This window comes from Pempheris klunzingeri, chromosome 17 (genome assembly GCF_042242105.1).
Source record: "Pempheris klunzingeri isolate RE-2024b chromosome 17, fPemKlu1.hap1, whole genome shotgun sequence".
NCBI lineage: Eukaryota > Metazoa > Chordata > Actinopteri > Acropomatiformes > Pempheridae > Pempheris > Pempheris klunzingeri.
In genome coordinates this window covers 18186173-18199606 of record NC_092028.1, presented here as the reverse complement: position 1 = coordinate 18199606, position 13434 = coordinate 18186173, and the positions used below count along the sequence as shown (strand labels likewise).

The 13434-nt window shown below is 41.0% G+C and overlaps 1 protein-coding gene across 1 annotated transcript; it reads left to right on the top strand.

Annotated features, from left to right (window-relative positions):
- The first annotated feature begins 5062 nt into the window (after positions 1–5062).
- fscn2a (fascin actin-bundling protein 2a, retinal) lies at positions 5063–9887 on the top strand. Its single transcript, XM_070848480.1, has 5 exons — positions 5063–5885; positions 8917–9073; positions 9172–9293; positions 9387–9554; positions 9682–9887. Exons 1-5 carry the CDS (start codon positions 5063–5065, stop codon positions 9885–9887), a joined length of 1476 nt encoding a protein of 491 aa, XP_070704581.1.
- The last annotated feature ends 3547 nt before the right edge of the window (positions 9888–13434 follow it).

Here is a 13434-nt window from a genome sequence, read left to right as displayed (position 1 = left end):
CACAGTGGGGTGAGCCGTTAACGGCCTGTGGGAGGATCGTCCTGTAGATGAATGAACACCTGGATTAATGGGGTCAGTGAGCACCAAGCTGCTGAGGAAGGAGAATCCCAGCCAAGGCAGCCATTTTACATTTTACTTTTACTGCATATCTCATGGAACGTTTTCCTCTGCTGGTTTTAGAGGGGGCAGCAGGAGCGTCCCACAGGGGCAAAAGAGAGCATAAAAAGGACATTTTTGGACCTGTGTACTGTATAAAGGACACGAGCAGTGGGGGTGATAGTCATACAGATGTGATTTTATGAACCCTCAGTCATTTCAAGGACAAGATCCCATGAGAGAACTGCAAAAGGTTTATGTTGATGTGCAATAATTTCTACAATTGTTAAAAAGGTTCTCTATACGAACATTAATACAGCATTTAACAACTATTTGCTAAAGATTTAATGGTGACCTGAGCAGAGAATCCCACGCCTTCACACTCCCTATGTGTGTGTCGTGATCCACGCTACTATGACATTTAATTTGGTTGTCAGGACAGCCGCACGTGGATGTTGGTGCATGTTAGTTGCACAGTGAAACCGAGCCAAAAAACGAGTCAGAGCTGCTGCCCAGCGACAGACTCAGCTACGCCACTGAGCTAACGCAACAGCACAAAAGCGAGGAGAGGCTGTCATTCAGCAATTGTTCACATATGAAACAAGAACAAATGAGAGACCTGCGGCATGTGTTTTGGTCTGAGATGTTGCATAGAGAACCATTAAATAAATAAATAAAAATGTGTCAGAGCTCACCTGAGTCTTTTGCAAAGTAAACTACAAAGATATGTACTGTGTTCACATCCATAGTTGCTTTTTCTGGGGTAACTCAAGTGTCATTTTTCAGATTTCTTGAAACATTTGCACCACAGTCCTTATAGAGGTAGTTGAGCTCAATTTGCCACTAGACTCCTCTCTGAAAGTGTTTTACAATGCAAGCTAAACAGGGTGCTGGCCCTTTAAATGGAGCTCTGAGTGCTTGGCAGGCTAATAGATGTGGGCTAAAGGTGCTAGTGGATGGCAACCTGAAAAATGGTCTTATCTGAAAAGGTCCAGGACAGTTATAAATGAAATAATCACCCATTGCACATTAATCCATGTTCATGCCTTAGGGTGAGACCTCAGCTCACCATTTGATCTGTGAGTGAGTGCATGTAAACAATATGCATGTGTGTGTGCATACGCATGACTCTGAATTTGCATATAACCAACCTCTTTCACCATTTCTTTTTCTTTTTTCCCCATTCAATCATTTTATTTTACAAATCAACAGCAAACAATTTATTATTGTTTCTGATTAGCTTTTAACCAGGCACTCTGGGAGGGGATACGGCACAGGAAAAGAGAGGGAGGAGAGAGAAATAGTCCAAAAAGAGAGAGAAAGCTACAAAGACAGGAAGCCAAGCAAAAAAAGACAGAGAGGGAGAGAAATTAAAGACATTTAAGGCACAATATGCAGTCTTGCATGGCCACTGGACCACCACAGTTTAGATAACATATAACTATTGCTCATGAGGCTCCTGGAGTGCCAGGCAACCCAGACTTCAAAAGGGAGTGGGGGCATCTGAAGGACAGGAATATCATTTCCATCATCAGAGACTCGTGGTGTATCAGTGACGGTTGTGTTTTACAGTGCGGAAACTTATTGTTGCTTGGTCATCTTTGTTTGCCTTGGTTTTTGATACCATTTATCAATAATGATCAACGTATTTATGAAAAGCTGGAATACAATTGATTACTTATTTGCTTTGGTTCTAATAGTTCGTCATTTATCAATAAATATACAACAATGCTCAAGTGACTTCAGACTGACATAAATACATGGGTTGCTTGACTGAGAGTCTGTCCTATCCAGGAGATTCTAGCTTATACACCCTCAGAAATGAATCTGCTGCACTGTCTCATGAATTAATTCAGCCTTGTGTTAAACCAGTCAGGCAACTCTTTTCTATTAGGACACTTGAGAAAATGAGTGACATTTTTCTCTTGAAATGACTCTCATTTCATAGCATAACTCAATGAACACAGGAATCCAAATTTGTGAGAGAAAAACCAACTTACAATTTATAGTCAACACTGCCATCTACTGGATATGATGTAATTGTGCCAACTGTAGAAGCACTGGTGCACATATGCGCAGAACTGCAAAGTTAATTGAAAGCTGGGCTGTGTCCCAAAATAGAGAAGTGGGTGTTGTGTTTGGCATCAAGAAACAAATATCATTCATATAGGGACTTATAATGTGCCTAAACAAATTAATTACAGTACTGTTTGTGATCACACTAGTGAATGGTATTTTTCTTCTCCAGTAAATAAAACTCTCATGCATGGCAAACAATGGGGCACTCATACTTCACTCCCAAAAAGATAGGACTTTTAGGAGACAGGTCTTTCTTTAAAAAGAGCAGTCAAAAGAGATATCCTAACTTTTACTTCATTGTATCGGTCAAGCTTCACTAAATCCTAAACTTCTGTTATTAAACTCAACAGCGTCCACTGTTAGATTCTCCCTGCCTGGCAAACAGTCTTTCCAATTCCAATTGATTGCTTGTAGCCTAATCTATGCGCCCAACCCAAGATTACTTGAATGATGTAGCTCGAGTGATCTTCCGAGACTTGACAATGCCCCAGCAGAGCCCCAGCATGTAACATACAGCTGTCTTCATAGACTGTGTAATACTCCTAGTGTATGGAATATTAAATTGACTTCAGTGTGAAATATTGGTACAGTGTCTCTTTAAGTAAGAGGAAAAAGAAACAAGTAATAAATAAGCATGGGCTGCCATGTCATACATTTCAAAGTAACAACACTATTTGACAAAGTTATCAATACCTCAGTGCTCACGAACTCATTATGGGAATGAACAAAGTTGGATATATACAGTAGATAGATGGAGGGATTAAGGATCCTCCCAACTAGACTATCGTCATATTTCTGTCTGAAGCGGCAATAAAATGAACACAGAAAAAATTACGTTGCTTGAATTCATTTAGACCTTATTAATGGCAACATTTCATCTAGCTGTAATAGTAAACCACTATTGTGTATAAAGTATAGCAATGCTGCCACCAAGTGAGCACTCAGTGAAACCACATGACACATATTGCATACTGCATTTGTGAATGATGGGTTGGGGTAATATGAAGCCATGAAAGTTTTTTTTTTTATATATATAATAATAGTAGTAATAATAGTAATAATAAAGAAGCGGAAGCAGAAGAAGAAGCAAACGTACTGTCTGTGTCTGTGTGATATGCATATTATATATTTAGATATGCATAACAGCGCACATTTTCAGTCCTACAATCATTCCCTGTCTTCAAATCCACCAGTGGAAAGGTGTGGGAGGAAGCTTTCTGAAGCTGTTCAACCATCTGACAAACAGTTTCTAATGAGCATACTGACTTAAAACGCCTCGAATGGCTTTCAACATGTAGGAACGGAGGTTCTACTCAAAGCTCCTTCCGGATATCTGAGCTCGATACCCTGTGTGGCAGTGATTGACTCTAACCCCAATAACAGGGATACTGTCCTTTAGCCTTTAGGTAGTACACACATATTGACATTCTACATATGTTTGTCATATGCTCCAAAGACAGCTTCCAGCTATTACAAACCTTTGTCCTTAAATCAACATTACAGCGTTAACCCCCTATGGTGGTCTGGGATCCCTCTGCTAATCAATCTTAACTGTCAAGGCCAATAGATGAGAGCAATTGCATTCAAATATTATAAAGTAGAAGTAATACCCTGAGGATTTTGCTTTGTGCTATAGTTTGAAGCACACAGTTTTGTGGTTTTGGTATTTACAATATGTTATCCTTAGCATTACCCTCAAAACCCCCAGGAACTTTAGTGAAAGAGGGTGGTAATGCTCTTACAAAGGTTGATCTTGGCGTGTACAAAGGTCATGGGGCATGGAGTCATTATCAATTGACTGACGGAATAACAGAGATGGGCCTAGATGGATTGTAAAGAATGAGGTTAAGAATTAGCAATGGTCAAAGTGAAGGAAAGGCAAATGGGCAATATTTGTACATTCAAATGTGTGTTATTCAAATTCCTCTTGGCTAAGCCCACAAGACGTCACAAATTTAAATATCACTGAAGACTTGAAGCAAGCATAATACTCTATAGCTCCTTTACAAAACTGGGGTAATAACCTTTGTACTAGTTTCTGAGTTAAGACCATTTTTCTAATTCAGTCAGCCATGAACATTAACCCTGGCCTATACAACATGTGAGAGGCTCTTTGAATACAACTGTAATTTTTACAAGTCTTTAGCAAGCAGAATGGATAGGAAACGCCTGTGCTCATATTTACACAAACTGAACCATGAAAGACTCATCAAAACAAAATCTATTTGAAAAAGAGACTTAAAAGAGAAGCAGCAGTGGGGAGCAGCCAAAAGCACCTTTACTCTCTGGACATTTTCCAATTGTGGCTCGCCAGCAGATCAAAGCTAGGATAATCCTAAGGCTGCATGGTGTGGCTGCTAGTATATGAAGCTAAATATGAGTAACAACCAAAAGGGAGGGTGGCTGACAAATGAGTGTGTCAAACTGAGTTACAGGGAAGGGAGAGAAGGGGTGGAGAAAAAGAAGAGGTGAGAGGAAGAGAAAGATATGGAAGAGATAGAGAATGAATCTTCTCTGAGTGTGCACTGGAGAAGCAGAGGGAGGAGGGGAGGTTCGCGGTTGGTGCATTGCTATGTGACGTCAGCGGCTTGTTGGATTGAGGTGCTATGTCCTGCTGATTTTAATCCCAACTCATTACGGAACAGAGAGCAAGTGCCTGCGCGAGCCCTCTGGGGAAGGAGAGAAAGTGACGGGAAAAGGAAGGACGCTAAACAATCCATCAAGGGAGATAAGTGGAGGCTAATTTACCACTTGAGAGAACGAAAAGAGGAGGACTCAAGCATTTCATTTCTGATTTTTAGTCTTATGCCTGCTTTTCCTCAATCCCCCTTCCCTTGTTCGTCCTAAACCTCTTAACTTGCAATCTTTACGTGTGGCCTGGTCAAGCATGCCCACAAACGGAATTAACAGGGCCCTGAAGTTGCAGTTTGGTCTCATCAACTATGAGAACCGCTACCTGACAGCTGAGGCCTTCGGCTTCAAGGTGAATGCCTCAGGCGTCAGCATGAAGAAGAAACAGATTTGGACCTTAGAGCAGGACGAGCAAGATGGCCAAGTGGTGTTCCTCCGCAGCCACCTCGGACGCTATCTGGCCTCTGACAAAGATGGGAAGATCGTTTGTGGGGCAGAGAACCCTGACGCTGAATGCCGTTTCCTTATTGTGCCCCAATCTGATGGTCGCTGGGCACTGCAATCAGAGCCTTACCTGCGTTACTTTGGAGGCTCAGCTGACTACCTGTCCTGCTTTGCCCAAGCCATTGGGGAACAAGAGCTGTGGGCCGTCCATTTGGCCTTACATCCACAGGCCAGCCTGCTCAGTGTGGCACGAAAGCGCTACGCCCATCTGTCCGCTTCAGATGGAGAGATCTCAGTGGACAGCAACATTCCCTGGGGAGTGGACTCCTTGGTCACCTTGGTATACCTGGATGGCAAGTACAGCTTGAAGACCTGCGATGGCCGCTTCTTAAGAAATGATGGGAAACTGGTGAAGGAGAACACCAACACTACCAGCTTCACATTGGAGCTGAAATCTGGCAAGCTGGCCTTTAAGGATTGTGATGGGAAATATCTGACTCCAGTGGGTCCCACAGGAACGCTGAGATCTGGCCGATGCTCCAAGCCTGGAAAAGATGAGCTGTTCGATCTCGAGGAGAGTCATCCACAAGTAATTTTTCAAGCTGCCAATAAAAGATTTGTCTCAGTGAAGCAAGGTAATCAGCCTGGAAAGTGTTTTTCACATAATCACATCTATTTCTTATGAAATGATAACAAGCCAGAGTAGTTCTATAGAGAAATGGGTTGAAGTGCAGCACTTGCAGTATGATGTTCCCAATTCAGTGTTAAGCATTGAGGAGCTTCAACGAAATTACTGCTATGAAATGACTTTCATTGTTGAAAGTCAAAGAAACTTGGATTGGATTGTTGGACTTTTTTCAAAATGAGGTAAGGCGAAAGTGTCCTCGTGGTAACTGATGGGCATGAAAACAACATGTAAGCTAACTGTGGCTAGAATTACTCTCAGTGGCTGCATGCTGAGTTCACACTTAAGGAAAGAGGACATGATAAATGAGTAACATCATGGTTAAAGCACTGATTCTGACGCAATGAGTAAAACTGCTATTTACTCCACTATGATTTTGCAATGACTATGCAGCTGCTATACGTCCTAGTGCACTCTATCACAGTATTAACATGGTGAGTGAGACCATTGTCAGATCCTTTAGAGAGCAATGACATTATAGTTTTGAAAAAAGACTGTACACCCTTCTCAAATCAGTCTCTGTTACCTCCGTAGTTTGTCATAGGCACTGTGGTCCTCTCACATTTGGGTCTATATTAAGTCCCTTTAGAGCATTCAGTTCCCTGCATTTCTCCATTTAATCAGAGAAATCTTCAGAAAACTGAATCACAATAGCTGATCAGACATTTAGCTGATTTAGCTGAGTCTAGCCTTAGCCTGTGTAAAATGGCTAAATAACGTAGCAGTGGAGCACATGGTGTGCCTTTTGACAAATAAGACTACATTACATTGCTGAGTGGAGCGGTAATACAGGTGCTGCGGGCATAACGTGAATCCAAATATCACTCTGCACTGCAATGGGGGATTCAAATGAACTTGAAATGGCCTGGCTAACATTTTCAGTTACATTACAGTAACCAAAAAAGCTAACCAGTAACGTTATCATTATCTAACAAGAGAAAGCCCTGCTTTTCCTGTCCACATGCTGGATCCAGACTGGTTGACAGCCATACTGTGAGGTAATTGTGGTAATGGGCTTTGTCATCTCCACTGTGTGTCCATTTAAGATTAAGCAGCGTGCAAATGACTCCCGGGCAGATCTGTGCCCCGTGGGTGACAATTACCAGCAATGGCCTTTAAGCCTTGCAGTTATCCATTCTTTTCTGTCATCCACGGAGTGAAGTTTTCCAAATTATGTGGATTTACAGTCAGGCACTGTGGCGATGAGATGGCAGCGAAAAAGAGCTACAGCCAGGCCTTATCAGACTGATCACTTACGAGGTCTCTTGTGTGACCTGCTGTCATGTAGAATTATTCAAGAAAGCAAGCTGTTTTCTGTTGCAGCTTTTTAAAGCTTTCAAATTCAAATAAAAACAGCTAACAGCTCTTATGAGCCTAACTGCAGGATAATTTCACTGGTGTAGTTATGAACTACCGTGCATCTGTACAAAGCACTTTTGAGGAATGAGGCTCTGACTTCAGACTTCAGTCATCATTACACTTATGAATGAATTCCTCCATTGGAAAAAGGTCACTATCAAAGCAATATTTCAACAACCTGACACTCCATCCATACAATAAAGGGCAAAGAATTTAATGTTTAACTGTAGTGTTTGGCCTTGTGGCAGTTCCACGTTTTTTAAGGAACAAGGCACTGAAAGCTGCTTAGTGGGTCCTGCAGTGCAGATTTGCATTTCACCACTCAGGGAATTACAGCAAGCGAATGAACGAGCAGGGTGGAGGGGTGACTGCGGGGGATTAGGGTTGTAACAGGCTTAAGAGAAAGGTTGAAGGATATTTCAGTGGCATCTAATTTGAACTGCAGCAGACACAGTTCAGTTATGTGTGTCTGTGTATTCTCCACCACCTGACACACCTCTTGAGACAGAGTTAATACATGTGGATTAAGCATATAACACTAGATTGGCTGAAAGTAAGGCACTTGGGTTAAGAGAACAGGGCACAAACTAACTTATTGGAAGGAAGGGCTATTCTGTATTGGCTTTACTTTCTCAGTTGTGTTTGCACTGTATGCAAACAGACCACGTGTTGATCACAAGAAATTTACTTAAGAGCAAAAGATCACTAAAGAAGGTGTGGAAACATCCACAGCTCACACATGGTGATTGTGTGGTGAGCAGGTTGATTGTTTACTGCAGTCCTCTCCCAAAATCTTCTGACTGTGAAACAGTCAACCTTTAAAAACTTTAAATTTGATTCCAACAATGACATTTTCATGATGAGGAAAAGGGCAAAGCATCTAAAACCAATCCTGCAGCATAATTCACTTCTCCAATGCAACCTGACCAAAACACCTGTTTATTCTACGAGGAAATCCTCCTAAAAGCTGAATTTAATCAAATTAATGTATCATTAAATGATAAATATCAAAAGACTAAAAGTTAATGGATATTGTAATTAGAAAATGTGTTTGAAACTATTCACTGCCATCTTGTTAGCTACAGTCAAGCACGATGTGACAGGATTAAATGCCATAAAGCAGTGACTGTAACACTGAGAATTTGGTCAATGCGTCATCAAAGGCATCAGCATTAGCATTGTTACTGCACCTAGACAGTTGCATTATTATAGAAGACAACAAATTAGAGGCTCATCTGTGCCTCAGGAGGCCCAAAGCTACACCACACCAAAGAACCATACAGATGTGTGTGGCACATTATGGCACCTTCAGCTGATAACAGCTTTAACAGTCAGGTCGCTAGAGCCCAGGACTACTAATGCACAAAATCAAGCAACTAAAATGATTCTGATCAGATGATAAGATGTAATGAGTTTTGGTAGGTTTTAATGTGGATATATGATATTCATAGTCTGGTAGCACGCTGTATCATCAACAACAGAGACGGCATGGATGTAATTAAATGTTTGCAGTCTCTTTCGGGTTATGAGAGTAAACTGCATGGAAGAGTGAGTCATAATTTCTGTTGAACTAAATTGAAATGCACAATTACTAAGGCTGTCTTTTCTTCCCTTATTACTAGGAGTAAGTATTTCAGCCAATCAGGATGTGGAGACAGACATGGAGACCTTCCAGATGGAGATCGATAAGGAGAGCAAAAAAGCAATGTTCAGGACTAACGGCGGATCCTACTGGACGCTTGTGACTCACGGAGAGATCCAGTCCACTGCCACAGAGGTGTAAGTAGCGCTTACAGCTGTAAAAGAGAAGCTTTCTTCGGTATTTTAACACACCTCTTACCTGAATCCATCTGTCCATCCCATGTCTTTGTTCCTAGAGAGGTCAACACAATGTTTGACATTGAGTGGCGAGGACAGAGGGTGGCACTCAAAGCAAGTAATGGAAAGTATGTGTGTACAAAGAAGAATGGGCAGCTCTCAGCAGTCAGTGATACAGTGGGTAAGTCATTTCAGGGAGGCCACTTAAGAAAAAAAAAAAGAAAAAAGGGCCACTGAACGACACAGAATGATCCGTATTTGTCCTTTATTGCAGGTGATGATGAATTATTCCTGATGAAGCTCATCAACCGCCCTATGTTGATCCTTTGTGGAGAGAACGGCTTTGTGTGTCACCACAAGAACTCCAACACTCTAAACGCAAATCGATCCGTCTATGACATTTTCTCACTGATCTTCAATGATGGCGCCTACAATGTAAAAAGTCAGTATTTTCATCCAACATTACTGAATAACAATCAATATATCTATATTCTGATTTAGTGGATGTTTAGCATTGACTAAATTCACGCTTGTTACTTCAAACTAAATCCATTAACATCCCTCTGCAGGTGGGAATGGAAAGTTCTGGTACATCTCCAGCAGCGGCCTAGTGTGCTCAGATGGAGAGAAGCCAGAGGACTTTTATCTTGAGTTCCTGGAACATGGACGCGCCGCCATCAAGGGCTCTAATGGCAAGTACCTTCGTGGAGACCAGGGAGGTACGCTCATGGGGGATGGTACAACTGTTGATGCATCTTCTCTTTGGGAGTACTGACCTCTTTCGATGAGGGTCCTCAAAGAGGGAGCTGTGCATTAGCTCAAACGAAGTGGACTGACTGGGTAACATTTTCCTGCCTGTTTTTATACTAGTTGCCAGGTGCCCGATACCATGTTTTGTCTTTTGTTTTTCTAAAAATGGGAAGCAGCGAACAATTTAGGAGGATGTGTGTGATTTTTCCTTTAAATGTTAAATGTTTTGTCTTTCAAATGACAATGCCAACATCATACAACACGTACTGTGTGAAAATGTGCGATTTCACAAATAAGGAGTACGGCAGTGGCTGTCCAGTTCTTTCAGACACACTTTGTTCAATATAGCTACAGTAATCGCATATCTTTGAGGGCCGTCATACTGATCAGTCTGACTGATCGGGGCAGCCATACTGATCAGTCCAAGTCTGAACTGAAAGAAATTTACCAAAAAGCGTTGCTGCCTTTGACACATTTTCTGTTTGGCCTTGCTGCTAAACTCCACTGGCTAAATGGACTAAATATCTTCAAAAGCTGGAAAAAAAAACCTTTGCCAATTTGTCCATCTATGAAAACAGATACAAATCTGGCAGTAAAGGACACATTCAACATTCACACTAACAGCAAATCAGTGAACAATAAACAGACTAGTGTAGTGGTATCCTTAGATTTATTTACAAAAACAGGGATATTCATGCACAGACATGAAATTCACATTTGGCTTGGATAACTAGTCAACTATGTTTATCTGGACCTTACTTGATCTCTGTCAAAACCCCCACCACGTTTGTTTACAGCTTTTAAATGATTACGATCATTTGATATGCTCTATGAGAGCAGTCACTGATGTCACTCTAAGCACCAAGGTAATGCACCGTGGTCTTCAAAGACAGCAAATGGCTGGTGCCAATGGTGTTTTCATTTATCTTAATGGACAATTTACAGCTTCCGTAAAAGCACAATATGAAGCAAATGAAGTAGACTGGAGCAAATAGACTGTACCATCTCAGGCGCCTCTGCTATCCTGAGTGATGTAAAAACACTTAGACTTAATTCAGGATCACTGCAAATACGTGTTTTGATAGATGTATAACACATATAGAATTACAGACATCCCACATCTTCAGGAACAAAACATATCAGTAGAAATGTCACATACCCATATCAGGTACAAGCAAGAAACCAAAGGGAGAGCACATTTTAAAGCATTTGATGGACTATACATCATTTTAATGTACCAGGTTTGAACTCAGAAAGTGCTTTTCTAGTGTTCTGCCTAGGGGCCTTAAAACATACTGTACTCTATAGCCCTTTATGCCCTGTTCTGATGTTCAGAGTTAGATGGCAAGATTAGAAAATAAAATGGATCTGGATAACAGGTATCTTTAAAAAAAAAAAAAAAAAAAAAAAATCAAAGATTATTTACTGGAATGCTTACAAGTGGAATAAGAAAAGTGATTAGGCCTTTACGACTAAAACATCTGGTAGAACATTATGCAGAAGGAAATCTTGAACAGATCTTAAAATAATGCTTGTTTTCCATCTGTTTGCCCAGTCAGATGAGACGATGCCATGAATTTAATTAGTGAAATGAGCGCCATTTGTACCAACTTGGTTGTTGTGGTTGTTGGTCAAACACAGCTCCGATGTTTAAGCAGCCGCTCCTTCAGACAGGTCTGGAGACGCTGGAAAACATGATGTTTCAGCCTCCCCTCTGCTTCCAGTTTTTATGCATAGCTAAGCCCAGAACGTCAGATGAAACTGATGTGAATCTTCTCAGCCAACTCTGGATATGACAGCAAATAACTGTATTTCACAAAATGTTCCTCGGTCTGTGATTGGATGCAATAGCCATTTTGCAGTGACCTACCAAACACTACTTTTGTAAAACGTAATCAGTAGCCTCTAGTATGCCCTTAGCCAGCACTGCCCTTTACAAAGGAGCTTTTTTCATTTTGATTCAATCTCTAAGATGACGTACTGATATGATTAAAAACTCCCGACAGCCCCAGATCGCTAAGGGCGCAAGCTGCCCAGACTTTATTGGTCCAGATGTTGGTGTGCAGCACAGAGGACAACCTGAACCTGTAGACATGTACAATGTATCCTGTAGGTTTTTGTCAGTTATTTCTCAGGAAGCAATAAAATCTGCAGTAGTTCAAGTGTAATGTCTAAACAAATGGTTTTGTGATGTGTTGCAATTAATAGAGAAACATTTTAGAAAGCAAGATCTAGAAGGGTTGGTCTCCTATGAATCCTGTATCAGCTCGATAGAGAGCCTCCAGCCATATTTTAGAATGTATTTAATATACATAGATGTTAGTTGTTTTACTATCTTTGTTTTCTGACATGATTTTTGAAACTGTTGACGACAATAAAAACTTGACAATACCAGAACTGTATGCCGTCTATGAGAGACACGTGTGATTCAGTTGGTAAGATGGTAGAGTTGGTGGTCGGGTGCTGGTTAGTTTTCAGTTTGCACAGTATAAACCTGAGTGGACGTGGTGGGAATAAGAAAATAAGTTTCGATATCTCTCTCACCCACGTGATTTGTCACTCAAGCCCCCGCTCTACTGTTGCTGCAGATGAAAACATCAGATCTGTGCGGACCAATGAGGAGGCTGTAAAGTTCCTCAGATTAATAAATTAAAGAAACATAAATGCCATATTTCAATAATGTCTGGATGATTTTCCACTGTTTGAGCTTTTACTTCTTCATCTCGTTGCTCTCTCGTGGTTTAATGACACCCAACAGGAGAATTAGATCCACCAGCTGTTCATTTCCTGGAAATTTGGGTAAAATCACATTTGGATGGATACTTGAGCCGTGACTGTGGGACAGTAAAGCAGCATGCACAATACCATTAGCCCGAAACTGAAGCAGCTACATTTTTTAATCCAGCCATTAGGAAAATTATCATCACCTGTGCTTCTACTGCTGTGTGTAAAAAGGTCTATTTATCATTATTAGTTAGGGCTCAGTAATATGGTTGTTATATCTAAAAAAATAAGCCTTTTATCACGGTGCAAACGTTGATATAGTAGGAGAAGCCGTAACTGATGACTGGTTAATAATTGATAAATAAATAGTACATTAGGTAAATGGCCTTTACTTTGTCAAGAACATAATTCAAAAAAAATATGGTAACCTCATCAGCATGCATCAATAAATAAAAGGCAGAGCTATGACTAAGATGTTTTTCCCATTCACTACACTGGGTGGCAGTGTGTCTCTCTCAATTCATTCGCTGTTACAGTAATAGTCAGTGACAAGTGCTGTGAAAGTAACGATTCCTGCTGCGGTCACGACAAGTACAGACATCTGTTAGCGATCCACGGCACTGCAACTGCAACCTCCTTACATCTGTTAGGACTTTTAACGGCTCCAAGCTTAACACGGGTACTGACATCAGCTGTCACTTGAAACCAGCAATATTTGTATGGTATCAATAAAACGAGACATGACTTCATAGTATGTATAGAAAGCTTTTCGGGTTCCTAGCTGTCACCTTCTGCAGGGTTTTCTGGTTTTATAATGTTTAAACTATTCATCCACAACAAATCCACTT

Excerpts from the sequence above, each read along its gene's own strand:
- fscn2a (XM_070848480.1), top strand. The coding sequence starts at position 5,063 with ATGCCCACAAACGGAATTAACAGGGCCCTGAAGTTGCAGTTTGGTCTC. Across the intron at positions 9,074-9,171 it reads CAGTCCACTGCCACAGAGGT|AGAGGTCAACACAATGTTTG; the intron begins GTAAGTAGCGCT and ends CTTTGTTCCTAG. Across the intron at positions 9,294-9,386 it reads AGCAGTCAGTGATACAGTGG|GTGATGATGAATTATTCCTG; the intron begins GTAAGTCATTTC and ends CCTTTATTGCAG.